Source organism: Heloderma suspectum, chromosome 1, assembly GCF_057233095.1.
Source record: "Heloderma suspectum isolate Gila_16-S chromosome 1, 16-S_ref, whole genome shotgun sequence".
Lineage (NCBI taxonomy): Eukaryota > Metazoa > Chordata > Lepidosauria > Squamata > Helodermatidae > Heloderma > Heloderma suspectum.
The window spans coordinates 173,182,989-173,210,896 of NC_139458.1; the positions used below are offsets into that span (position 1 = coordinate 173,182,989).

At 42.9% G+C, this 27,908-nt stretch overlaps 1 protein-coding gene across 1 annotated transcript; it reads right to left on the reverse strand.

Annotated features, from left to right (window-relative positions):
- Positions 1 to 1,138: 1,138 nt before the first annotated feature.
- RND3 (Rho family GTPase 3) lies at positions 1,139 to 27,579 on the reverse strand. Its single transcript, XM_084810554.1, has 5 exons — positions 27,226 to 27,579; positions 26,108 to 26,195; positions 12,590 to 12,699; positions 9,940 to 10,074; positions 1,139 to 3,320 (listed from the first exon to the last, which is right to left on the reverse strand). The coding sequence occupies exons 1-5, from the start codon at positions 27,373 to 27,375 to the stop codon at positions 3,069 to 3,071; spliced, it is 735 nt and encodes a 244-aa protein (XP_084666680.1). The 5' UTR covers positions 27,376 to 27,579; the 3' UTR covers positions 1,139 to 3,068.
- Between the last annotated feature and the right edge of the window lie 329 nt (positions 27,580 to 27,908).

Here is a 27,908-nt window from a genome sequence, read left to right on the forward strand (position 1 = left end):
TTAAGTGCTGCTTTAACTAACAATTTATGTAATGTTGCTTATATATTTTAACTTAAGACTGCATCCATAGTGGATCCAGAGCCTTCTTTTTGTTTTGCTGTTGTGCCGCTTTACACCAACCAGCCTCTCTCCCTCCCTCTATATATTTTATACACACACACACACACACACTTTGCAGGTAATCTGGCTGGCACTCATATGTTCAAGCCCTGTTGCTACAATCTCTCACCAATTCTTGGCTTCAGTGCCAGGTTTCGAGTACCCAGGCCAACATACGGGTAGCAGTGTCTCAGCTCCTCTTCCAGTGATGGGGAAGTGTCCTTTGTTTTTTTTTTATATATTCCAAACATTTAGAGTAGAATGGAAGATGGTAAAGGCAGGACAGGTACTAATCCCAGAACCATCTCTCCTACATCATAACTCCTAAAAGACTATTAACTTCCAATGGAGAATTGTAAAGTTCAGCTGTGGTTCACTGAAAAGATATCTGAGCCCATTCTTGAGTTTCCAGACTCATTGAAGCCAGAAGACTCAAAAGTTTTCCTCCAGGATGGAACCTTTTCAATGGCATCTATTTAAAATATCCTGCTGAAATGAAGGCAGGCACAAGTGCATGACATTTAAAATTTAAAATGCTTCTTACATCTTTCAGTTATGTAATAATCTACACCTTTGCACCTCCCAACAAACCATAACTTTTGGAAGTTCAACTTTGATAACTGACCCAAGCTATTTACTTATTTTCACAGAGAATGGATTGGGTCCAATTGTGACCTTTTGTTCATGGAGGACTTTGACCCTACTGGAAGCTCCTGTAAATGGAAGATGGGAATTTTTGCAAATTTCTCCCTTTTTCTTGTGACCTCATGACAGACATTTTCTGCGGCAGCGGGGAGTGGAGAAGGGAGCATCCATAACTGGATCTCCTCCTCCTTTGTGCTCATACTCTGATCCGCAGCTTCCTATAGTACCCCAGATGCTGTCTAGGGGCCATACAGAAAATCTCCAAGCAGCCAAAGGATTCACCCATCTTTTTGCCCATAAAGTAAAGGGGATGGGGAGGATTTTAAATGTATTACCCTCTGCCAACAACTAGACTTAAACTTGATGTAATTTTCTTTTGTTTGTTTTTGTCTTTGGAAAATTAAGAAAATCTTATTTTTAAAAAGTAGTAATGTGTGAAGCCATCACTACCTGGAGCTTGGGTGTGGATGTAAGCCAAAATACATCTAAGCTTACTCAGGATACCAATCCACAAGCATGTTTACTCAGATGTCCCGCTGTTTTCAATAGGGCTTGCAACCTGAGAAACACAATCAGTGGACAATGTAGAACAGCACACAAGTAGAGATTTAATCAACGACTAAACTTTTTTTATTTAAAAGAAAAAAAATAAATACTGCAGAAACAATAACCAAACATACAAAGTGACTGACATGTGTTAAAAAGTGATGGATGTTCTGTTGAAACAGTTAACTTATTTTTCTTTGTACAATACTTAAATACAGAAAGCACTTGCCAGCTATTTTTTTTAATAATACTGCCGTAAGCATACCATTGCATCAGTCAAAAAGCATATTATGGTGGCAATATATCTGGAATCTTTGTGGAAATAATACTTCAAAAATGAAGCATTTCAGAAAATGCTTGCATTCAAACAAGCTGGAGAGACACTCTCAAGGCAGAGTTCTGCTGTGTCCTCTAGAGCATAACAACATCTGCAAACTATTTTCAAGATTGGCTTAGTGGATGTAACAATAGTCATCAGTCAGTGAAAAGGAATTTGACAGAATCTGGGTCACATAAGTAATGTTTAATGATCACTGTCTGGATATGCTTGCATTAGACCTTTAGGATTAATGCAATATCCAGTTTCCACTTGGGACCCCTTAAAGGCTCCGCTGTTCTTCAGGCTCCTCCTCCCCCGTTTCCTCAGAGTGCTCATTACAAGTAAACAGAAATGTGTAACAGGAGATGGTCATCCATATGCAGCCATTACAGAGATGCATCATAATGGAGATAATTGGGTATGTTGGCTCATGTGCTAACTTTAAAAAAACAAAAAACCACCCAGTATAGAATCGTAGAAAAGTCACATAGCAGATCAGCACTTATTCCTTACACAGTGCTGAGGCTTAATTTCTTCCTTCTCTAGTCATCTCAACAAAATTATCTTTTAAAAACTCTTTACACAGCACTTTCGTCTGGATGGCCTCCTTCACACCAAAGGAGCCATTAAAGAGGGCAGTAAGACTAAAACTCTTTTCTAATTAAGGGCCTTTTATAACTAGAACCTAGCACCATTTGTTAGGCTTTGCAATTCAACCTAGGACGTCCATATAGTATACAATTTCCCTTTGAAGAAGCCATCAAAATAATTTAGCTTTCAGACCATTATCAATTTTTTCATTACAGTCGCAATGGTGAAGATGGAGATTCTGTGTTTGAGAACTACTCATAAACATGTATTTTTCAGCCCCTCCCCATCCTCTTCTGGGTTTATATAATGAGAAGCTTCTGGAGGCTTGTTTCATTACTGCCTGGTTTAATTTCTTCCTTCTCTAGTCATCTCTTTCCTATTTTAAGGATAAGCTGAAAGGAAATGCAATCATATTCTTTAGAAAAACCAAACTGTATCATAAGGGCAAGCTTCACAATGAAGAGAGTAAGAATAACTTGAATTTATTTTTTAAAGCAGTATTTCAGCATGTAATCAAAATCAAAGTCGGTATTCAAAAATAGATTTAAGAATAAGCATCCTCCAGGACATCATTTCTTCAGGTGCTACCAGTCCTTTCACTTCTTTCCCACATTCAAAGAGCTTCCTTTGTATTTGGTATTTCATCCAAGTAATATTGACATCCCTTCAGAATACATCTCTTCCCAATGCTTCCTCTACATACCGACTCCCCAGGTTCAGTTTCTTGCCTACTGAGTGTGAAGCACAGCCTTTAAGCATTGACACGCCCAAACAATAGACCATTTTCAGTGGGCACTTCTTGCTGAGTCTTCACCTATCCCACCCAAACACATTGTCCTTGTCATCTCCATTGAGGAAAAAGAAGCCTTCACATCACCGTACAGCTCTTAGCTTTGTCCTTCCGCAGATCTGTGGTGACTGTCGAAAGTTCTGGCCGGCCTGGCATGTGTGAAATTCGTTTTGTTGCCCTCTGCGACTTGTTCCGCTTAACATTTTTATTTGTTTTGTTCACGCAGGCCAGGGTAGCAACGTGAAAAATGTCTCTTACGCTGTTCTCCGACTGCAAAGCTGAGCATTCAATATAAGTGGCTGCTCCAATCTGTTTGGCCATATTTGCACCCTGTGGAAGGAGGGAGAGGAAATCCACAGGTAAGTCATTAACAAAAGCCCATACAAAGCTAAAGCAAGTCATGCAATGACTTTGGGGCACTGCTTTTATACATCATGCTTTGAAAAAATGCAACAGGAAAGCAAGACAAGCAACAAATGATAATTGTTTTTCCTCCACTGCCTCATAAATACCAATTGTAATTTAGAACCTAGGTTCATTACAACCCTTTTCTTCACACAATTTGGAGACTGGCATCTTTACGGTGAACGTTGTCCACATCTGCCTATAAGGTAGCCATACAAGGGAAGAACAGAGTACAAGCATAGTTGCAAATTAAACAAACAAACAAACAAAAAAGGCTGACTTATTTATGAAAGTCTTCTGGCCTGGAATAACTGGAAAAGCACTTATGATAGAGTGGCATGCATGGCATGGTTCTAAGCACAGCAGTTTCTAAATTCTTCAAGTCAGGAGTCAGAAGTCCTGTCCTATCAGCATTCCTACAATGGTGCTCCTGCTAGCCCTTTTCACTAGCAGATCTCATGGAAGGGCTTATGCACCTCTGGCAGCCAACCCTTATACAACCCTGGAGCCATGTTCTTTGGCATAATGATGCATTCTGAGTGTGGATCTGTGACCTGGCCAAGTAATATTACAAGGATCCAGCACACCTGTATATATGTACTTTACTTGTTGCCTTAACTATTGTTCCGCTGTTTCGGAAGCAGCTAGAGCAGGCTCTGAGCCATCTACTATTTCTAACTACAGGTTTAATGTGCTTAAGAGTTTGAAAACTTGGAAAAAAACCCTAGCTTTTAAAAAAAAGAGTGAGAGAGGAAGAAATGGTGATGTAAAATTTCCAGAAATTTTGAAGCCATGGAAAAAATGTTTTTTTTTTTCTGTTTTTTCGTTAAAAAAAACACACAGAGAAATTTTGGGGAAAATGGAAAAATAATATTTATTTTTTAGGCACTCTTTACAGATCTAAAATAAATCTGTTGCTTTAGGACAACCTTCCCCAAACTGGTGCACTCCAGAAATTTTGGACTTCAGCTCCTATCAGCCTCAGGCAGGAAGGCCAATGGTCAAGAATGGGGCCACTGTAGTCCAAAACATCTGTAGGACACCAGGATGAGGAAGCAGCCTTTATGTTCCTAAAGTTACATTATGTATAACATAGTTTGCTCATAAAATTATAATTACATTTTAAAACTTTAAAAGTGAACTCAGTAAATGTGTTATTCGTATCTGAATAAACTATACTTAAAAAATTAATATACTAAACATAATTAATTTTGTGAGCAAACCAAGTTATACATAACATATTTTAGCTTCCTAGTTTATGTCTGTCCAGAGGGCACTTCAGCAAGTAGTCCCCGAAACATCTGAATCATCTTAGAAGCCAGAAGAAGCAGGAAGAACTGGAGGCAGAGGCAGACAAGTCCAGAAACACAGGAGTCTGTAGAACAAAACCCAGACTGTCAAGAATGTACATTTTCTTCCATATGATGATTCTATTCCCATGTTGGGAAACCGAGCATGACTTGGAGCATCCCAAAATATCAATCAGTAAAAGATACAAAGAAATGGAAGAAATAACTACGCTGAGAATCTTACAGAGAGGGTTAAAAAACATTTTCCCCAGGGCTTCATTATTTCCAGACATCTTTCTGTAAAGCCTTCTTATTACATAGTTTTTAGAAATCATTTGGGTGGAGTAAAGGCTTGGTAACAATATATAAACACATGGTCTTAAATTCTGAAAGAAAATATTTCATAATCATTTTTCAAATGTTCAGTTTTTCAGAAAAAAAAGGTCCTTGAGGAAAAAACTGAGTTTTTCCCCTAATTTTTCCAGTTTTTTTCTGGGCCTTCACATCTCTAGGAAGAAATCCAGCCAAATGTGGTTAGATGAATTCACCCTTTCTGTCTCCAAGTCAGGGGTTGGCAATTTGTGGTCCTCCAGATATTTTGGCCTACAACTTCCATCTCCCCTAATCAGCATGTCCAATGGTTAGGGATCATTGGAGTTGTAGGTCAAAACACCTAGAGGGTCAAATGTTGCCCACCTCTGCTCTATGTTCTTCTAAAGTACCAAGACTGCAGCTATTCAAAAATCAGAAGCTTGCACTAGCTACAGGGTTTCAGACATCAAGTGGCATCTGTTCCATCTCTAAAGCAAGACTAGGCCAAAGTGAGAGGCAAACACACACACACACACAAATACACACATGGAAGATTGATCTTGTTTCAAAGAGGCAGATCTGGGTTTCGAAGAGGAAGAGGAACTAGAGATCAAATCGCCAACATTCGCTGGATCATGGAGAAAGCAAGAGAATTCCAGAAAAACGTCTAATTCTGCTTCATTGACTATGCTAAAGCCTTTGATTGTGTGGATCACAACAAACTGTGGCAAATTCTTAAAGAGATGGGAGTACCAGACCACCTTACCTGTCTCCTGAGAAACCTGTATGAGGGTCAAGAAGCAACAGTAAGAACTGGACATGGAACAACTGATTGGTTCAAAATTGGGAAAGGAGTGCAACAAGGCTGCATATTGTCGCCCTGCTTATTTAACTTATATGCAGAGTACATCATGAGAAATGCCGGGGTGGATGAATCACAGGTCGGAATTAAGATTGCTGGGAGAATTATCAACAACCTCAGATACGCAGATGATACCACCCTAATGTCAGAAAGCGAAGAGGATCTAAAGAGCCTCTTGCTGAGGGTGAAAGTGGAGAATGCAAAAGCTGGTTTGAAACTCAACATTAAAAAAACTAAGATCATGGCATCTGCCCCATCACTTCCTGGCATACAGAAGGGGAAGAAATGGAAGCAGTGACAGATTTTACTTTCTTGGGCTCCAAGATCACCGCAGACGGTGAGTGTAGCCATGAAATTAAAAGACGCTTGCTCCTTGGGAGGAAAGCTATGGCAAACCTACACAGCATAGTAAGAAGCAGAGACATCACCTTGCCAACAAAGGTCCGTCTAATCAAAGCTATGGTCTTCCCAGTAGTAATGTATGGCTGTGAGAAATGGACTATAAGGAAGGCTGAGCGCCGAAGAATTAATGCTTTCGAACTGTGGTGCTGGAGAAGACTCTTACGAGTCCCCTGGACTGCAAGGAGGTCGAATCAGTCAATCCTACAGGAAATCAACCCTGACTGCTCATTGGAAGGACAGATACTGAAGCTGAAGCTCAAATATTTTGGCCAGCTAATGCGAAGAAAAAACTCCCTGGAAAAGACCCTGATGCTGGAAAAGATTGAAGGCAAAAGGAGAAGGGGACGGCAGAGGATGAGATGGCTAGATAGCATCACCGATGCAGTGAATATGAACTTGAGCACACTCCGGGAGAGAGCGGAGGACAGGAAGGCCTGGCGTGCTATGGTCCATGGGGTCACGAAGAGTCGGACACGACTTAACGACTGAACAACAAGACTGATCTTGAAATCAACAGGATTTACTTCCCAATAAACATGGCTAAAATTATACTGTGTGACTAGAGTGACATAGATAGATCAAGAGAAAAAAATATTTCTCAACCAAACTTTTCAACTCTTTCACTAAATCAATAGGGTTAATCCTGAAGAATACCTGTTTGCCAACCAAATACATAATTTTAGTCCCAGGGAGCCATTCACTGCTGACAAAATAACCAAAGGATGCTTTGAAGCAGAGATAATGGATGCCTGCTGTGTTTCTGGACACAGGCCTCTTAAAGCTGGAGAAAAACAAATGGCTATTTGGCTTTTCTGTCGCAGCACCAGCCCTTATTGGCTCAGATTTGAGGTGGGAAATGTTGCCCGACTAGAACTTAGAAGGCAGTCTATGCAATCGGGTTGTACAAACACAAATTTTGCCAATGTCATTAGGAAACACCTCATGTACTTTATCACTGTAGAACATCCTGTCTAACTGAAATGATCTGGAAAGCATCCAGAAACCATAGGTTACTGGATGTTCAGATAAGCAGAGTTGGAGTTCTGAGCTGGTTTAACGACAGGAACAATACTGAGACAACAGCTTTTTGCAAACTTAGTATTTGTAAATTAAAAACCAAAAACCAAGAATCCCTTAGTCAACATGGAGAAACGTAGCTGGTCCCAAAACATGTCCCAATCAAAACACTGGGCTTCATGAGATCTTTAAAATTCAGTTGTTGTTGTTTTAAACGTACAGGTTGAAAATGGAATATTTCAGTTATTTTCACAAAAATCTGAACTAATGAAGATTTAGTATTGAGGAGTCCTATGGGATATTCCTATGCCTTCTGGAAAAAGAGATTTTGTTTGAAAGGTTAAAAAGAGAGAGAGAGAGAGAGAGAGAGAGAACAAACAAAAACCATGTATAGCCTTGATTGTCTGCTGTTAGTTGTGTGTCCCTAACAACCACCTCTGAGGTTCCATTTTCCTTTTCTCCTTCCCCTCCCATGCACTGAGAATTTCTGCCTCGGGGAGAAAAAATGGACAAACAGTGCCTTGTTGCTATATGCAGTGTGACTCCTGACTGAACCTTTGTCCCCAGATCCTTTGCAAAATGCATCAAGAACAAAATCGGGAAAGTGATTCTGCTTCCATACAAGGTGTGTGGCCTCTTTTCAAGCAAACTCGCTGCTTTTTCTTGCCACTGCAGCAAATCTGGCAGCAGCAGGGAGCAGTGCGGGCCACAAAAAAGGCCATGGGGGCCATGTGTTGCCCAACCCTGCTATACATTTTAGGCTGCAAGTATATGCCCCTACTTAAAATAAGTCCCACTGAACTCAACGGGACTTATCTTTGAGAAGACATGTATATACAGTCAACATTTCTACTTCAGGGGAGGGAGAAATCAGTGTCTCAGCTGGCAGCAGAGTTATGCAGAGGCTCCTCTGAAATAATTCTGTAGCTCAAAATATTTGCATGCATGCAATTCAAGTAGCACAAGTTCCTTGGATGCCAATTATTAGCAATAAAATGGCCAGGCTTTGTCTTGGCTCAGCTCTGAAAGGGGGATAAAGAAGCAACACTGACTGCATAAACTCAGTTCAGTTCCCCCTTTGTATCAAATTGCTTGCCAAGTTCCAATGGACAAAAATACACTGAAAACTGAAGCACTCAACGTTAAGTGTCTAATCTTTGTAATATGCAAAAAAGAAAAAAAAACCCTCGCATTATAGAACTAGGCAAGCCTATTAAAAACTGTGATTGTGTACTGAAGACACAGGACACTCAAGCCCAAAATAAACTGTTGATCGTGCAGCCCAATCATAGCCACGTTTACTTGGAAGTAAACCTGTTTTCAATAGAATTCTCTCCCAAGTAAGTTAGCATGGGCAATTTGACTGTGGCTCTTCCATTGGATTTATGTTTATGCAGCCTTACAATTTGAAAATATACTATGCAGTCTTCATGTTACAATCCCATGGGGAGAGGAAGAATTGCAATTAGTTTCACATAAACGTCCAATTCCCAGTTTAAGAGATATTACTGTATCGACTTACTGTTGTTGTTTTAAAAAGAAAAATAGCAGTTCTCTGTTTTATTATTGTGTGTTGCTTGGATTTAATTTTTGTGAACCACCCAGAGAGCTTCGGCTATTGGGCGGTATAGAAATGAAATGAATGAATGAATGAATGAATAAATAAATAAATATTACTTAGCACTAAAAGGGAAACACAGTTTGGTCTCTCCCTCCCCACAAAGAGAGACAAAGAGGCGACCATGTTAAAAATCAGACAGACCTGTGCCCAATTTAGTTATACAGTTTGAACAGCATAGAAAGGAGTGGGAAGAATATCAGCCTTGCAGACAGGGATCGAGTATAAACTACAGGTATTGCTTGAGAGTAATTTGTGCCTGATTAGGTGTCTTGTATGCACAGTCCTGTCAGCCTACAGATTTTACTTATTTATATTTATTATTACGCTTATATCCCACCATTTTACCTCTTGCAAGGAACCCAAGGTTGGTCCTTACATGGTCCTCCTCCTCTCCATTTTAGCCTCACAACGACCATGTCAGGTAAGTTAGGCTGACAGTCAGTGACTGGACCAAAGTCACCCAGTGAGTTTCATGGCTGAGTGGGGACTAGAACCTGCATCTCTCCACTCCCAGTCCAACACTCTCACCACTATACCACACTGGCTCTCTTCTTCACCTTATTTGAGCCTCCTGAGACCCTAGGTATGAACTTAGTCTATGCAACAACTGTTCATGCAAGACATTGAACAGCGCACAATTCCCCTGCCATGGCTAACAGCCCAATCTGTGAGCTGTAGTGCTGAGTCATAGCACCATAGGAAGCTGCCTTATGCAGAGTCGTACCATTGGTCCATCTACCCTGACTGGCTGTGACTCAGCAGGGTTCCAGACTGGAGGCTCTCTCAGCCCTGTCTAGAGAGACTAGGGATTGAACCTGGAACCTTCTGCATGCAAAGCACACATTCTGGCCCAGTAAGTCAGCGGCTTATAGGATTTGGCATAAAAGGTCCAGGCCCTAACTGCTGAACACTGGAAGTGACGAACATATAATATATCTGATACTCCTTGCTACACACTGAACTCAAGAAGCAACTGAATGAATCCATTCAGAAGTGTGCATCATTCATTCACTAACAATGAAAATAAGACATACCACTTACCTGATCATATGATACTGGTGTTTGCCTGTGATTGGACAGCTCTACTAGTGTACTAACATCTGTGCGCAGGTCAGACTTGCAACCGACCAGAAGCATTTTGGTGTTGGGACAGAACTCCTGGATTTCACCTTTCCACTGTAAAAATATTACATGGTTAGTGCCCTGGTGCCCCAGAAACATTGAGATGAGTGTCCATCTCACTGAAATATTTTAAAGGGTTATGCTCCATCGTTGTTAGCTGTAGTATTTCAATAGATAGCAAGGTTAGGCAACCGTTTTGGGTCGTGGGCACATTTGGCAATTTGAAAAACTGCCTGTGACACCACCACAAAATGGCTGCCATGGGAGGCATGGCAAAGGACGAGTAAACTGCCCAAAAGACCGAGTACAAGCCAGAGGTGAGGTCTGAACCCCAACACACTAAACTCCTTTGTACCCACAGTTTTCAGGACCAACCTATTTCATAGTAATTCCAGCTGCCGGTAAGGAAATGTGTAAATTTTATTAAAATAGCAGGAGGGGAGGGGCATCTTGGTGGGCACTAAGAAAAGTGTCTGTAATACACTGATTGCCTGCCCCTGTATTACAGTGTAGTACTGGAACTGAATGTTTAGTATTTTCCAACCTCCTGAACATTACCTGTGTATTTTTTTAAGAATCACACTACTTTCTATTTTATTATTATTATTATTATTATTATTATTATTATTATTATTATTATTTTAATTCTGCCTCAATAAAGGCACTCAAGGCTGTTCTCAGAAGATCAAAAACAATCTTTAGGAGAAAGGGAATTGTTTGCCCGTCCCAACATGTCTCAAATTTCTATACTAGCACTATTTTGACTCAAAGCGTCGAAATATTAAGCCTTTTCTACCCCCAAAAGGCTGAGAAAGAGCCGGTGAAGACACAAAGCTTAGCATCCCCTACAGATAGGCCAGCTGCCATGGCATAAGTTACACTCTCCCTACCTATGACTCATTGACTCAACTGACAGAACAGATAGAATTAAGGGAGTTTCTGAAAGCAAGTTGAAACGGCTTCCCAAATTACAATCAGAAGTATGTAATTAGATTGAAACATGGTCTTAACCTATGTCACGCACATGGTATAGTCTGCATGGTGTGAAACTTAGCTTGCATTTCAATGCAAAACGGAAACCCTGAACACAACATTCTAACTGTATAGTCCGTCCAGTCAGAGAACTCATATGTGATCATCACATTTACCCAAGTGTCTCATCAGCAACAATTCTAGAACTGGATACATTACAGAATGTGTTTTAGCAGTGGGATGTGAAAAATGAATGTAATCCAGCACCATTAATCACAACTAACCCATTAAAAACAATGAAATTAAAGTACGTACAAGCCGCATGCCAGCGGTGGGCAACCTGTGCCCCTCCTGATGTTTAGGCCTACCACTCCCATGTTCCCTCATCACTGGCTCAGGCTGACTGGAATAGTAGCCACTAGTTCCCAACCCCTGTCCTATGCAGATATTCTTTCAATGCATGCATAAGATCATGTATGCAGACTCCCACTTCTGACCCCCAGTTGAAGGTCAGTATTGCCTAAGCAAATACGACTTACATGTGCAATTCATCATTTCCCAGGGTTCCTGGCTGTACAGAAAAGAACATCTGCACAGGGCTGCTGATATTTAAGCCCCACTGAATTCATTCACTTCTGAAAACACCTTCTGTGTATATCACAGCCTTCAACCAATGGGCTGCAACTCACAACTGGGTCATGCTCAGCCCACTGCCACAAACATCTTTTGGAAAGAGATGAGAAAGACAGACGCAACAGAAGCATAACGGCAAGTATAGGTAACAATCTAAAGTTAAATATGGACTCCATATTGGAGCTAAAAGTGTATTTGGAGACCAGAGTCATGGAAGGCCACTGATATACCCCAGCTTAATCAACAATAGTAGTACTGACTGTTGTGTTCTACAGCAGTTAATCAGTACAATATGCTTGTAAGGTAGATAGGAACTCAAGCTGAGAGAGAGGGGGTTGTCCAGGCTTCTCTGCAAGTCAGTTTGTTATAGAATCTGAATTTGTCTCTCCTCTCGTTATACTACTGGGTCAACCTCAGTAGGTCATATTAGGTCTTCAATACATAGAAACAATAATTTCAAAGTTCTGTTAATGTTGTTGGTGATAGCTATTAGCAGGACATGAGCAATGTTTGTTTTAGCATAATTTAACTCGGTGGCAGGAAGTAAAGCTGGAAAGGGGATTAGTAGATGGCCTATTTAATTATCTCTCCTGGAGGAGAGAAAGTTTGACATCTCTCCCTTCCCAAGAAGTTGCCACGGCAAAAGGGCAACAGGAAGGGCTCTGATGTTCCCAAGGACATCTCCACAAGGTATTAGAACTAGGATCGCCATCAGTACACCAGGTAGGATTTGAACTCATAATCCTAGTAGAGGATTCAAAGTGAAACCAGCACATCTAACATCCTAAGCCAGATTTACCTGGGATAGTATCATTTTTAAACTTTCAACTGGTCTGCATAATACCTGGAATCCTTCAATAGTCAATCAGCCTGGATTTTACTTTTAAACATCACATACATGGATGAAAAGAGTGACTTTTTCATGGCTCTACATATCCTTCCATAGTTCTTCTTAAATGCTTACCTTTTTCAAGACACTGTCAAGTGTTTCTGGACGGCTAATGTCAAAACAAATTAAGACGGCATCAGAATCTGGATAGGAAAGTGGGCGGACATTATCATAGTATGGAGACCCTGTTAAAATAAGGAAAAACTGTTGGGAAAAGGAACACAGTTTATATGCAGACAAATGAAGTGCCAGAAGAATTTCAGCCACAGGGCATGCCAATGCTCTGTCTTCTTGTGATTTCTCCCTCCACTTTCCCACTCCACACACTTTCTAGGTCTTACTGCCCACTAGAATCCGGATAGTTCCATATCCTCCATTAAGTTCATTTAGGCCAGTTTCAAATGAAACTGTCATCATCTCTATGGTGATTACTGCACATGGTGAGCAACTTTTTGGGATGGTGGATCACTGCACAGCTCAAATTGTGGCCTCTGCATTGCGTTCTTGTGAGCGACCCTTTATAGCAGCAGTTGTTGCTCGGGAATGGCTCTCTCACACACGCAGTTCCATTGGAAGGACAAAAGAATCTGAATCCCATCTAATCTGTCCAGATGATTAAGGCTTCTGACCTTGGGTTAAAGCAGGGATGGGCAACCTGAGGCCCTAGGGCCATGTGGCCCTTGGCCTAATTTCAAAAGCCCTCTGTATGCAATCAATTCAGACCTCTGGCAAGTGATCTGTCCCTTCCCTGGCAGCCTGGTGCAGGCAAAACAAAAGGGAGACAGAGAAAAGGGGGTGGCAGAAAGAGAGAAGAGGTGGCCTGCCCATTTTTGTTTGTAGCCCTGCCCACCTCCAACATGTGGCCCTCGACAGATTACCCACATTTCTGCAGCTCTCGGGAGAAAAAAGGTTGCCAACCCTGGCTTAAAGTTAGGAGACTAGTAAATCTCTTTTGAAAAGAACATTCCCAGCTTTCTTGTAGGACTACTGCAGTTGTACAGGGCTACGTCTAATTTTTTTAATTCAGTAAACGTAAAGTTAAATTAGGTTCAGTCAGTTATCTCTTCACCTTTCAGGATGTGCTTGAGCTCTGGATCTGCACGTTTCATTAGGCTCATTCCAAGTCAGGACACACTGTTCCTATGCACACAATGGCTTTTAACGGTCACCAAGACCTGTAGCCTAACCTTTAGCAATACAAAGAGATGTACACAAGGAAAACAGGCTACATATTTGCTGTTCTTAAAGAGCCTAGCCTGTACCCATAACATTGGTTAACCTTGCCAAGGGTTAGTTATCTGAAGATCTAGACTATCAAGGTCCTCCATACTGCCCACGCAGATCCTTGCTGCTATTGCAAGGCAACAGGCCTGCCGATTGGTCATTCTGGACGAAAAGGGCCTCTCCCTGTTTTGGACAATTTGCAAAGTTCCATGAGTGTATAAGTCAGGTTGTGCCTCAAGAAGCTAAATATGTATGTTGGTTCAATAGACCTATGGGTGCTGCCTGCCTAGAACTAGAAAGGGCCTCTGAACCTGGAGGTTGCATATAGTCATCACGACTAGTAACCATTGGCAGACTTATTGGGCTCATTCAGCTTGGTGGGTTACACATTGTGCAGGCACAGTATAATTCAAAAGTGAGCAGCAAGGAGATCTCCAGATGTCTTGGACTTCAGCTCCCATAGCCCCTGCCAGCATGGTCAATGGCCAGGAATGCTGGGAGTTGAAGTTCAAAACATCTAGGAACATAGGAAGCGGCCTTATACTGAGGCAGACCATTGGTCCGTGTAGCCCAGTATTGTCGACACTGACTGGCATTATCTCTACAAGGTTTCAGGATGGATTCTTTCATAGCCCTACCTGGAGAAGCCAGGGATCGAACCTGTGACCTTCTGCATGCATAATACTGAGCTATGGCCCTTCCACAGGGCGGAGGGGGGACTAGGTGGGCAGCAGGAGATAGAGGCAGGTGGGTAGAGGCAGCAGGAGGCAGGTAAGCAGAGGCAGCTGATGGTGGAGGCTGGCAGAGTGAGGAGGGAGGTGGGGATCGCCTGACTGAGGAGAGCAGTATCCTGGAATGGGGGACAAGGATAGGAATATAGGAAGCTGCCTTACACTGAATCAGACCTTGGGTCCATCTAACCCAGTATTGTCAACACTGACTGGCAGCAGCTCTCCAGGGTTTCAGGCAGGAGCTTTTCCATCTCTACCTGGAGATGCCGGGGATCTAACCTGGGACCTTTTGCATGCAAAGCAGATGCTCTACCACTGAGCTACAGCCTCTCTTTAGGTCTACCTTCTGCCCACCCCTGGTATAAATAAACCAGCACCGTTAAGCAGTTATCTTCCCATGACCCCCATCATTCCTGTAAAGTCTGGCACAAACACAGGGCCGGACCCAGCACACACATATGTGTGTGTGTGTGTGTGTGTGTGTATATATATATATATATATATATATATATATAACCATGCATATCTTATATCAATACCATCATTTACATCAGATTTCAGTAACACACTTGCAGTACCCACAGTTTAAACAAATAGCTAGAATCTATCATAGCTCGTTACAGGGAAGTTTTCTTTCTAGCTCACTGTCTGTCATCTCACTGTCTCTTTGGCTGGTTCCGACAAAACCAAAACATTTGCTGAAGCAGACCAGCTCTTAAGGAACCCAGTGACCTAAGTACTTTTAGATGTCTGAGAACTCTCTCCCAAGAATGTGGTGCAACCTTAAGGGCACATTCGCTACTCCACACTGGCATGTGGGACCTGCAATAGTTGGCAATGTGGAATACTCATGTTCAGTGTTCCAGCCAGTTAGCCATGCTCTCTTCCAAGGTACTCGATTGCTTCCCTCCACCCTGTATTTTCTCTCTAGGTCAGCATTCACTGAGTATGGGCTGTTTTGGGGGAGGGGTCTCCTTAATTCCCCCCCCCAAGTTGTTTTGTATTTCTGCAAATATTGGGGTTCCCCTGAGCCTGATATGTTGTACATGGACAATGCAGTTTTGGCTACAAAAGGATTAACTGAGAATGAGTTAATGGTTAGTATATACGTTTGTTGTCCATGCACTAGATCCTAGAAGGTGTACTAGAAAAACACATGGGAAGATCAAACCCACTCATTAGCTTCAGGGGCTGGTTGCATTCAACATATCCAGGATTAAATGGATGAAATGAAAACAGTACATCTAAGGCTGTACAGAAATTACATTTTAATTGGATTAGAAAACACTCCATACAGAATATCCCCCATGCAAAAAGCTCCTGCTGTTTCAGCGTGTAATAAGGTAAACAGAAAAAGGAACTCATCTGAAAAGCAGTCCAGCTGGACAGCGAAAGACCTCATGGAAAGAATTTCAGGAATGTTGCTTTTGAAGGAAACAGGAACATAAGGACCGAAGCCTTGGCTAGGAGAACCTAGTCTGCTCAGTCAGAGATTTTCTTCCAAGTTCCCCACAACCTCTAATTATGCACCTATGTATTGTTTCAGGAAGGTTGCTACTATACATAAGCTACCATAATGCTCATCTCTCAGCACAAGAGGGAAATGAACAGCGGGCTATTTAAACCTCTACAGGAAAGTGACATTTCCTTGTTCCTAGCACAACATCTAGGTTCAAGCAGGCACGTGTAATGGCCGGGAGAGATGCCATAAGGCTCTGGTTTGAAATCGCCACTAACTAGTGTTAGAGTTGGGAACTGAGAGTGTACATTTGGAAAGAGAAACCTCTACTAAGTCAGGCATCTCCTGCACAAAATTCTGCAGAACGGGTCTACACACTGGTAACATCACACCTAACCTTTCCAGGGAAATGCCAGGGCTGTGCTCAGTGGCGGCTTCATGGGCTTCTGATGGGAAATGGCAGTACTGCCAAGTGTCCTGCTGCGAGGGAGTCTTGCAAAAAGGTGCAGAAGCCAAGCTGCCTACACACACCTATGGTAGCCAGTTGCATTGTAGCTGTGGACAAGACCCATGAAGACAAGAGAAGTGTCCTTATAACAACTGAGATATTTGTCCATCTAGCCTAGGTGTGTAGAACCGCAGGCCTGGAGGCCAAATCCAACCCTCCTAGGATCCCAAACTGGCCCTCTGGGGTTCCCCATATGGTCACGCCCCCTTCCCCTGTGCCATCCCCCTGACCACCGATCATTTGGTGGTTTCCTGGCTTTTCTGCAGTGTTTCCCTCATTCTAAAAGGTTGAAAGCAAAGGCTCAGTTAGCGGCAGTAAGAGCTTTAAGCTAAAGCATGTGGTTATTTTTGGCCCTGCCCCTTTTTCCTTCAGCCCCACCTACCACTGGCATGTGGCTCCCGAGAGCTTCTCCAAAACGGAATTTGGCCCTCAGACTGAAAGAGGTTCAACATCCCTGCTCTACTGTAGCCCCACATTCTCTAGTCTGGCTGACAGCAGCTCTCCAGGTCTCAGCCTGGTTGGCCTGATGTCGCTTACGTTCTTATGGCTTGCCTAAAGTCAACCAAACAACTTGGAGGTTGGACTCGATGGCCTTGTAGGCCCCTTCCAACCCTACTATTCTATGATTCATGGTGAGCAGGGATTTTAAGCCTCGCCTCCCATCCCCGGTATTCGACTTACTGTACCACATTGGCCACAACGCAGCATTGTTCTATAGTGTGTAATGCTGTTCTCTGAAGACTGTCCTGGACCAACTTCAGAGAATCAGGCAGGTGTATATCATATTGCCGTTCCCACCCACTGCAATCACATAGCTTTAGGCATGTGCCACCTTCCCTTCTCAACAGGAGATTCTTGAGACAGGTATGGGCTGGCTAAGCCCTTTGATTGAAAGGATCATTAAAAGTTTGGACTGAGACATTGCTTACTCAAGAGAAGAGTAAAACGCCTCGCCCAGAAAAAATAATTCCTTAGACACATACCTAAGTGCTCAGTCACCACGCCTCAACAGATCCAACGCACCATATATGTACATGCATACTATGGTGTGCTTATATACCAGAGTCAGATTGGAGACTGCATTTGCCGAGCCAAACTATGGAGAAAAATGTCCTGCTATTACCATGCTGCATGCTAAGACAAGTATATGCAGGTTTCACATAAACAAGACAAGCTGGCATTCTTCTCTGGGAAAGAATGTGAGGGAATGAATGAGAGACTCTAAGTGCATCCTTTAAGAGCACATCGAAAAGAGCATGCTTCACAAGAAATGCGTGTGCTGGTTTCTTTCAAACAGCAATAGTGGCATCCTTTATCACTGCCCAAAGAGAGTAACTGGAAACAAAAGCTGAGAGATAGAATTCAATAGGGCATTTCATCATCACCCATCTCCTTACCAGAACAAAATCCTTGGAACCCGAGGAATCTTTGGAATGCGCATCAAGTCTAAACAGACCCTTTTCAATGCAGCTCAATAGCACTCTATTCAATCCCTTTCCCCAAGATGGTTTAAGAAAATTTGAAACCATGCCCAAAGCTTGGAAAATGCACAGATTGAATGCACAGATTGATTTAATCACCGTAAGTCCAACAAAGCTTCAGATCCAGATTTTTTTTGAGGGGGGGGGGTGCATGCAAAAGAGAGAGAGAGAGAGAGAGAGAGAGAGAGAGAAAGCAATATATTTCACAGATATTGTGAATGTTATTGTATTCACAGCCAATATGGAGCTTTGATTCCAAAGTACGTTTCTAAGCAGCATCCTTCTGTAGTAAGCTTGCTTCACTTATATATTTACATTAGCCTGATCCAATTTGGCTATTCAAACCACGCTAAACACTCAGAGAACATAGCTTATAATCAGATAGACAAGGTATGAGATGATCAAAACTACAGGCTGGATCCAGACTTAGTCATACTTAGAGTAGGCCCATTAAAACCAATGGGACTAATGCTAGTCATGATTACCCCAAATCCCACTGACTTCAATGGGTATACTCTAAGCATACCTAGTCTGGATCCAACCATGTCATTATACTTTGCACTGGAGTTGCCGGAACGCCACTAGGCACCATCACAGAATTACATGGTACTCTGTTAAACTGGAGTTTCTGAAGTGAATATCCATTATGCTTGGTGATTGGTTGCAATACTACGTGCTGACTGACTCAATATAATCTAAAGTACTAATTTAGGGACATGTGTCTTTTCATTCAGGAATTCTATTGCAAATAAACTCCTACATCTGTTAAAGCAGAGGCTTAATTTCCCCCTCTCCAGCTACCCTATGAACTATAGTTTTAGGAGAGGGACTAAGAACCCCATAACACTTCTTAGCATTTGTAAACCACATTTCCTAGGATTGGGGGAAGGGGGAAGCTATGTCCTTAGGCTGCTATTTTTGTACTGTTGTTCGGCCACTATTATTTATGCATATTATTATATGTATAAAAATAGATGGGACTTTAAGCAAACATGTCTGCCATCATGGTCCATGATGGTGTCGATGATGCCAGTTGTAACACAATTGGCATATGTGCCTCTGTCCACACTCTTGCAGGAGAGTCCAAACAGACAGAGCTCCTTTCTTCCCAATGTTGGTTTAGGCTTGTCTACTGACATGCAATAGGAGTGCATCATTAATCAGAGCATAGAAAATGTCCCTGCTTCCATTTGTTATAGACTAGTGTCAGATAGTACTGTAACGAGAGACAGTAATAACTTGTGGTCGCTCTTTGAGTCAGATAGATGCCAGTGACCTCAGGGTGAAAGGCTGTCTCATTGTTCCCATTACCAATTCCCCAAGCTGACCAGTTATCACTTTACATGTTCATTTCCAAGGTTTCAGGAGTTAGAGTGCTTCTTAAATCCAATTAAGCTTTGGTGACCGGCTTTTAAATCAACTATTTTGGCATTCAGAAAGTCAACAGTATTGATTATTAATGTAGAGGAATCAGACGACTTTTAACATTTGCTGGATACAGGAAGAGTTATAAGATCTTCAGTCTATTGATATCACAGTGGGCTCTTGTTCAGATATTGGAAAGCACCTCTATCCAATAATTATTGTTATGAAATGCATTTCTTAGATAACTTTCAAGACTGCCGTGTTCCCAAGTTGGCTTACAAGATAAATTGGATAATTCTTAAGGAAGTAAATCTTCTTGGATCCAATGACAATTGTAAAGACTGACAGTCCCAATGTTTTCCAGAATATTAGATGTAGGGAACTGAGTGACCAATTGTTGAAGACTACAAATGGAAGAATGAGATTTGGATTACAATAAAATCTAACTTCTGACTCATTCTCCAATTATAAGCACCAATTCTGGAGCTTCCACAGACTGCTTTAGGGGCAAAACAGCTTGTCTAATCCAAGGGTGGAGAACCTGCACCATCCAGATGTTGTTGGACTACAACTCCCATCACTCTTGACAGTTAGCCGTGCTGCCTGGGGCTGACAGGAACTGGAATCCAGCAACAACTGGAAGGCAACAGGTTTCCCACCCCTGATCTAACTTAATGTATGATCTGTTTCACATGGAATGAAAGCCACACAGTCAACATTAGAATCACAGCAGTGTCAATTTGTCTCCAAGTTATAAAAGCCTTCTGGTTTTAATTACAGGTCAATCCATGCCACTGTAAGTATCCTTGTTGTCAATATTAAGCCCAAATCTAGGTTTTTCGCCTGCCTCAGTGTTCTGCAGTTCACAAAGCATATAGGATATAGTTTAGACCACAGATGGTCTCTGCTGCTACATAGGTTTACTGTGCAACTGTGAATTTTTACTGCTTAAAAAGTCAGTTTTAATGAGAGAATAGAAAACACGTGCTTCAGCATTGATAGGATATTCAACAGAAGATGGAAACAAGTAAATGGTCTTTATGGCTTCCATTAGATAGAACCTGAAGGTGCTTTTCGAGTTCCAAATGAAATATGACTCTGAAGTGATCTTCCTAAAAATGAACTCATTTACTGCTACAGCTTCCATAACATATGACTACAGAATTATATATCATCTACAGCAAATTGTTCTGCAGCTACTGCAGCTGGGGATGGGGCGGGGGGTCGGACACTTGGTCCTACCCAACTGCATTAATGCACAACTCTTTTTCCATCTACAGAAATGAAGTTAAAATCCAACAGGGGCTTCCTGCACACGTTCAAATCTTGCTCACAGTGCATCTGTTTATGGGGAGAAGCCACAGCTCAGGGGCTAGGTTCAATCCCTGGCATCTCTAAGCAGCACTGGAGAAACCCTCGCCTGAAACCCTAGAGAGCCACTGCCAGTCAGTGTCGACAATACTGGGCTAGATGTACCGATGGTCTGACTCAGTATAAGGCAGCTTCCTATGTTCCTAAGATTTTTGACAAAATACCAAAATACCCTCCCTGGGAAACTTGCATCTACCTCTAGAGTGTGGGGTGAAAACCTTACGCACACCCATTTTTACATCTTATCATTATCTTTCTTACACCATAAGTGGCATAGGTGTCACAAGGACATGGGCAGCAGGAGTCTGTAGGACACCTAGACTGGAACAAGAGCAGGAGTCATCCTAGGCCTGGCTATGGCACAGAGGCAGGCCTGTACTCATTCTTCGCTTTCCCATGCTGCAATTCTGTCTGCTCCCCATCTTAATAGACTAGAGGTAAAATCAACTGCAATTGCAATGCACACGGAAGTAGCACTCTCTCAGAACTTGCGCCATACTTGTTAAAGAGGCTGGCCACCATTGCTATAAACTATTCAACATATTGTAGCATGCAGCTCCACTAGTGCCAGATTAATATGCTGGGATAGGCGCAAAAGGATGTGTCAGCTTCCAGGGGACTGACTCTAGACAAGACTTCCCAGCCTGGGACCCTTCAAATGTTTGGGACTACAACTCCCAGCATTCTTGACCATTAGCCATGCAGTCCAAAACATCTGGAGGGTGCCAGGTTGGGGAGTTGACAGATTGAAAGCACTTGAATGGCGGTCTAGTCAGGTTTGGGTACAGATTACACTATAAAAAGATTCTGACCTTTACTGCTTTATCTATGGACCTTTGCTGTTGCCCTCAGTTACAATAGGAGCAGAATGTTACCCACTAATGCACGAACCTAAACGGCAATTTGCTTCAGTTAATGGAGAACACTACTCACCCAGGAATTTTCATACAATGTGTGATTTTTAAACAGTGACACTCATTTGATAGGAGCATTGGAGACCAATAAAGTCCTGTTGAAATGTCTTGGGAATGTCACTATCAAATTCAACTAGCATCTTAAAAAAAAAAAAGTAGCATCTCCCAAGTGGTATCATTAAATGTGGGCAAGTACTTCCTGGTGTGATTTTCCATTATAGTGCACAATACAGCCCTCCCCAACCTGGTTACCTCTGAATGTTTTGGACTTCAACTCCCATCAGCCCCTGTCAGCAGGGCCAATGGGCAGGTGAGCTGGGAGTCTGAAACATCTAGAGTGCAACAAGTTGGGGACAGCTGACACAGTAGATCTGTTCTGATAGTTACTCAACTGCAGGAATTCCAGTAATAATATAATCTTGCATGTGTTCCTATCATCTTGCTTTATTTCATACTCTAAAAACTGCAATAGTGCTGCCAAAAAAATAAAAAAATTAAAATCAAGATCACATCCTTCCAGACAATCCGAAGGAAGATGCTCTTGCTGAGTTCAGGCATTTCCAGATGGCATAGGGTGGTTTTGTTATTTTTACCCTGGTTTGCTGTTCTACTCTGGTTGCCTCTAACTGCAGTCAATAGCCAGGTAAGGACTGACCACCTTATTACGCCTTGGGTCACTGTTGATCTTTATTGCCAGCTCACTTGTTGCAGTTGTGACTGATTTAAGCAGTGATACCTCAGTGCAAAATCTTTGCAAATGAAGTCAGGCCCACATCTGGACTCAGACTAATAGAGACAGGCTTTAATCCTACACTTACCTGGAAGTACTACCCATTGAACTTAATGGATATTACTCCTTAGAAAACATGTATAGGATTGTGCTGCCAGTCATAAAATGGGTTGAGAAGCGACCGTGCTAGAGCAAAGTCACTTTACTCATATCTGGAGTTGACCCTGTAATAATCCCAAATTTGTGTTGATTTTCAGAGTTAGCATATAGCTCATCCTTACCTAGAACCAAATAAGAACACCAGATAAGAAGAACTGAGACCCAGATGACCAACAGGTGTCAATTAGATATTTTGGGAAATCAGTGTGGAATCATAGATAATTAAGAAGAGTTTTAAAAGTTCTGAACTAATGTCCTGAAAACCTGTTTGAAGTCATGTTCAGATCCTGCCTGGAAATGTGAGGCTACGCTTCAATCCATGTCAAGACCAAGAAGTAATATCTCTACCATGTTTGTAACATATTGGAGAATCCGCTGTAGCTCCCAGTAGTTAATTTCAACAGGAATGAGTGGCTTGCCAGCTGCAGCCTAATCCCAAACACGTTTACTCAAAAGAAGCCCTGCAGAGTTCAATGGGTTTTTGTTCCTGGTCATTATGCACAATTTTAAAAAGCATATCTTTTCGTAACTACCCTCAAAGTAGCCTATGGCCTTTTAAGGCTTATGCTTTAAAAAAAGAAGTATTTCAGATGCTATGAAATGTTTTCTATCCATTTCTTTCCTCTCCATGTCATGCTCATTCTCCTACTATAGTAATGGGGAAGAGGAGGAGAGCTTAATTTAGTTTTTTATCACAGTAGAGTAAGAAAGGCATCAAGCATTCCTGTGTAGCGGGGGGGCAGGGGAGGGAAAAGAAACCAGAACTGCTGGCCTCACAGCTGTCATCCACATCTGGAAGCACACATTCCAATGATGCCAACAGCAGTGATGTGCTGCTAAGACTGCTAAGGCAGAAAGAACTTAATTGTGGTTTCTTCAAAAGATCTGTGCAAGTGTTGCCAGATTTACAAGACAAGCAGAGACTTGCCACTTCAGTCTTTTTACCGCCTTTAACTTCCCGTCCCCACAGGACAGCCCTTTGTGCCACAAAGCAGATTGCGTGCTTTTGGCTCTGGAGAATGGCAGGCAAAAATCCTCCCCGACTCCCAAAGTTACTGCAAAGCCATAAAGGAGTCGACTGTACTTTCCGTGTGCTATTGTCGAGCGAGCGTCTCTTCTTCAGCTCTATTTTGCTTCACTGTGCCTCTGGATGGATGGATGCCTGCCACGCTGGGTGGTCTCCTCCCTTCCTGCCTTTGCAGTCCTTGGGTGATGAAAGCCAGCCCACATTCCCCTGCTGGTTGCTCTCACCACCCTGCACATTCCTTTGTCTCCATCTCCTTGGGAGCACTCTGGGCGCTCTTCCACACAGCCTCTTTTAAGATGCCATAAACACCAGTGAGTGGATTTTAACTCTTCCCCATTAAGCATAGAATTTTATAGCCCTCATCTCTGTCAATGGATTTTCTCTGCAGGAGCTTAAAAAAACCCTTTAAGCATCTCCATCACATACATACATACTATATCTCAACTGGCACAAAATGGAAAGTTAAATCCTTTATGGCCTCAAGAGAGGCCTCTGAAGATGAACCTAATACACTGTCCAAATTTCTCTTTCCCCAGTTACATTCTTTAAAGTAAGGGTTAGGCAACCCAGTGGGCTCCAGATGTTTTGGGCCACAAGTCCCATAATCCTCAACCACTGAATACACTGGCCAATGGGAGTTGTAGTCCAAAACATCTGGAGGGCACAAAACATCTGGAGGACGCAGCCTTTCATGCCATCTCGATTAACTCACCCACACGTTCATTCCCACCAGTAACCTACCACAACACAGAACTGGCATCCAATAGAACAGGGATGGCCACCTGGCATCCTATATATGGGCCCTAATGCAATTTTAGTCAGGTTCCTGGCGGTGCAATCAAAACCATTTTCAAGTTGCAAGCCACAGATTTCGATCACAATTCCCTTTTGAATATGCTGTGTAACGCTATGCTTGAATGGATACACGCACTCTACTAATGCTGAAGCCCTTACTGCTAAATTGTGCCAACTTTATGGTCACAACTGGCCTCTGGACCACCTGTCTGTCTGGGGACTAGAATGCCTCCTGAGTTTACAAAACATAACCACCCCTGTCCTAGAAGGGAATTTGCATCTTTCCCAGTCTCTCAACCATGTCTTCACTGATCCAAGTTGTGCCTTTCCATTGATTTCTCCCACCATCTTATGGCTACTGCCACAGGCCAGCGCATGATTCTAGAAGACAGCAGCCATGATTTTAACATTACATCACAGTGCCTCCTACGGGAAAGTCCTGAGGGCGATATATAGGGAAGACAATCAGTTTGGAAGAATACTAGAGAGCGCAGTGCTGGAAGAGTAGAAGGGAAAGTGCAGCAGTCATGTCCATTGCTGTACTCCAAGAAGGTGGCAGGAAGGGGAATCTAAGGGCCGTGGCTTAGTGGTACAGCATATGCTTTGCATGCATCATTGGCATCTCCAGGTGAGGCTGAGCAAGACTCTTGCTGAAACCCTGCTGCCTGTCAGTGTAGTCCATACAGAGTTAGATGAATGAATGAATGGGCTGATCTGGTATAAGCACATTCATATGTTCCTAGTCTTCCATGGCAAACACGGACAGACCTCAAGTTTGTACGATCTGCTTTCATTACTTGGACCCTGAGACCTGTCAACCAGAGTCAGGTGCAAAATGGTGGCTTAGCCGGGAGGCAGAGCCAGTCACTTACTGCACCGCATAAGCCCTATCCTGGGATGGCCTCAATATGACTTCTGCAAGTAATAACAGTTTCAAGTTATACAGAATTAGTTCAGTTCAGGGATTAAGCCTAATTTAGTGCAGGGGGAAGCCTTTTTGTTGCTGCTGCCACCACGGAGAACCAGAAACTTTTGCTGATCAATTGCAAGCTATTTGATGGTATATTGATAAATTCAGATCGACCTTCTTCCTACTCCTGTTCTGATCTAGCCGTCCCTACAACTGTGCATAGATTATGTTGCCCATCACAACCACTACAAAAATCTAGCTTCCTTTTTTCAGTTTCAAAAGCATTGCCACCCCCTGCTGGTTTTACACCCAAACCCTTCCAATGACTATGCACATGAGTAACTTCACGCCCATGCCTAGGCCCACTAAAATTAATTACATTTAGCTAAAGGTTTCCTAAACATGCATTTTGGTCATTTGATGAAACACTGGAACAAACCCTTAATAAAGCAGAAAAATCAGTCAGAAAAAGTCCTCTAACATACTTCAGCATGCGCATAGCTACTACTCTTCTTGTTACCAAAAGGAGGACACATGCTGGTTTTCACAGCAGTGGTGACAAATAATAAAATGAAAGGCTCATGATAGGCCGTAATAACCCTCTTCCATCTGTTCAGCTAATTATCACAAGAACCTTTACAGGGTTAATATGACGAAGAGTAAATATGATCGCCTTAATCTCATCTATGCTGGTGAAATAGTTACATTTTTAAAATAAAAAAATAAAGTTAAAGAAGTCAAAGAGCTCTATGAGGAAGTCCTTTTTTTTAAAGCACTTTAGAAGGAAAATGGTTACCTCATCTGCAGGGTGTTAACAGAGGTTTTAGCAGTGGCTTATAATTATTGCACAAACCAGTATGAGTCACCAGAATGGCATGGAAACAGAATAGACATTCCTGCTACGCAGCAAGTCCCTTACCAGAAGTATCCCAGAGACTGAGTTCTATCCTTTGTGTGTCTATTTCAAAACTGGCCGTGTAATTCTCAAACACAGTGGGGACATAATTCTGGGCAAACAAAAGAGAGAAGCATAGTATTACTGTCTCTTGAAAGTTAGCACCGCATCAATTATAACATCTCTTTCATAGATTCAGTAAGTGAGGAGTTAATAAGGACAAACAACAACAGAGATTTCACCCTAAATTTGCCCCTCGCCCCTCTGAATGTATCAATGATTTTCTAGCCATTGAGTGAGACCGTTTTCACAACTCCTGATTAAACCCATTTTTACATTTCCCACATCTTGTAATTCAAATGAAAAACCTTCATTGGCCAAGCAAGATGCCCATTCCATTTAACACTGGGTCTTTTCCACTTTCTCTGTTCATGCGTAGGCACTCCATACTAAAAGGCATTCTTAGGGCATTGGTCACAAGTGCCACTAACAGCACAGATTCAATGCTAAAGATGTCTACTCAGACGCAAGTCCCACTGAGTTCAATGGGACTTACTCATACGTAAGAAGGTGTAGGTTTAAAGCCCACGAGTCCAGGGCACCTTCACCTTGCCAATGCAATTGTGCCTGTAGCAAACTTGGAACCGTAGCCCCACAGAAGTCTCGCGGAAATTAATACAGACTTGTGTTTTAACGTTAACTTATACGAGAGCAAGAGGCTTGTGAATTTCAGTGCAAGGCTGAAACCCAAGGGCTACATCGCCAGACCGAAGAGGCTTTTTCCACACGCGAGGCTTGAACGGGCATGTCCTCAGATCCTTCTGTAATATAGGCACGGAGGGTGAAAAATCGATTCCTCTTTCGCGTTCTATCCCGCATTAGCTGCGTCCCCGCGTGGCTCACCAGAGCACAAGAGGGGCGCTCTGGAGCGTCTCGCGTGGGGAAAAGTGTCCTAGGGTCTCCTCCGTGAAAACGGTCTCAACTGCTTTAAACTGGCTTATATTAACAGCTCGCGCGGAAAGCAAGTTAACTAAAATAGCAATGGGGTTTTCGGGTAGGTTTTTTTTTTTTTTTTTGGTATTATTTTAAACCTAAACAGCGCTTACTCTCCCCGCACATCAGATCAGCGAATCCACGCGTACCTCAGGGAAACAGTCCTTCGCAAAGACGTGAAGCAAAGCCGTCTTTCCACACTGGGTATCCCCAACCACCACTATTTTGCACTTCACATTCTGATTAGGATCCATGATCGATTTGCTGGATAATTTCTGGCTGGCTCTTCTCTCCTTCATTGAGCTGTCCTTCGCCCTTTGCTTGCTCTCGAATAAAGCCCGCGAACTCGCCAGTTAGGAGGGAAGGAAAAAGAAACCAAGAAACGGGAAGAAAACCGCACCGATCGCTGCCGGGCGCCGGCCGAGTCCTCCCTCGCTCGCCCCCTTCTCCTCGCGATCTCCCCGCTCCCTCCTCGCCAGGTCCGGCTCCGTGCACACTGCTTTGTTTCACTCCGCCCCGCCTGGATTTATATGCCTCGCCGCCTTCCAATCCGATGCTCCGGGAGAGGTAGTCCGCGATCCGCCTCTTGCCCTTTTATGGAGCGCATCAAACGCTGCCCGGCCCAGGCGCCGGCTGGGGCCGGCCGTGCCGCGCCCTCTAGGGGAGAAGCGGACGCCCGGGACGGCTCCGGAGCAGGGAGAGGGAGAGGCGGCGGAGCCCGCCGCTGCCGAGAAATCCGTGGCGAGGCGATGTCCGCCAAGAGGCCTCGCTCCATCCCCTCCCCGCCCGTCGCGTTTACTCGGAAGCAAGTGCCATTGATTTCAGTGGGACT

What these genes read in the sequence shown, in the direction of transcription:
- RND3 (XM_084810554.1), bottom strand. Translation starts at nt 27,375, where the DNA reads ATGAAGGAGAGAAGAGCCAGCCAGAAATTATCCAGCAAATCGATCATG. An exon ending in CAGTCTCTGGGATACTTCTG is followed by an intron (nt 12,700 to 26,107) that starts GTAAGGGACTTG and finishes TTATTTTAACAG; the next exon opens with GGTCTCCATACTATGATAAT. An exon ending in TTGACAGTGTCTTGAAAAAG is followed by an intron (nt 10,075 to 12,589) that starts GTAAGCATTTAA and finishes ATATTTTTACAG; the next exon opens with TGGAAAGGTGAAATCCAGGA.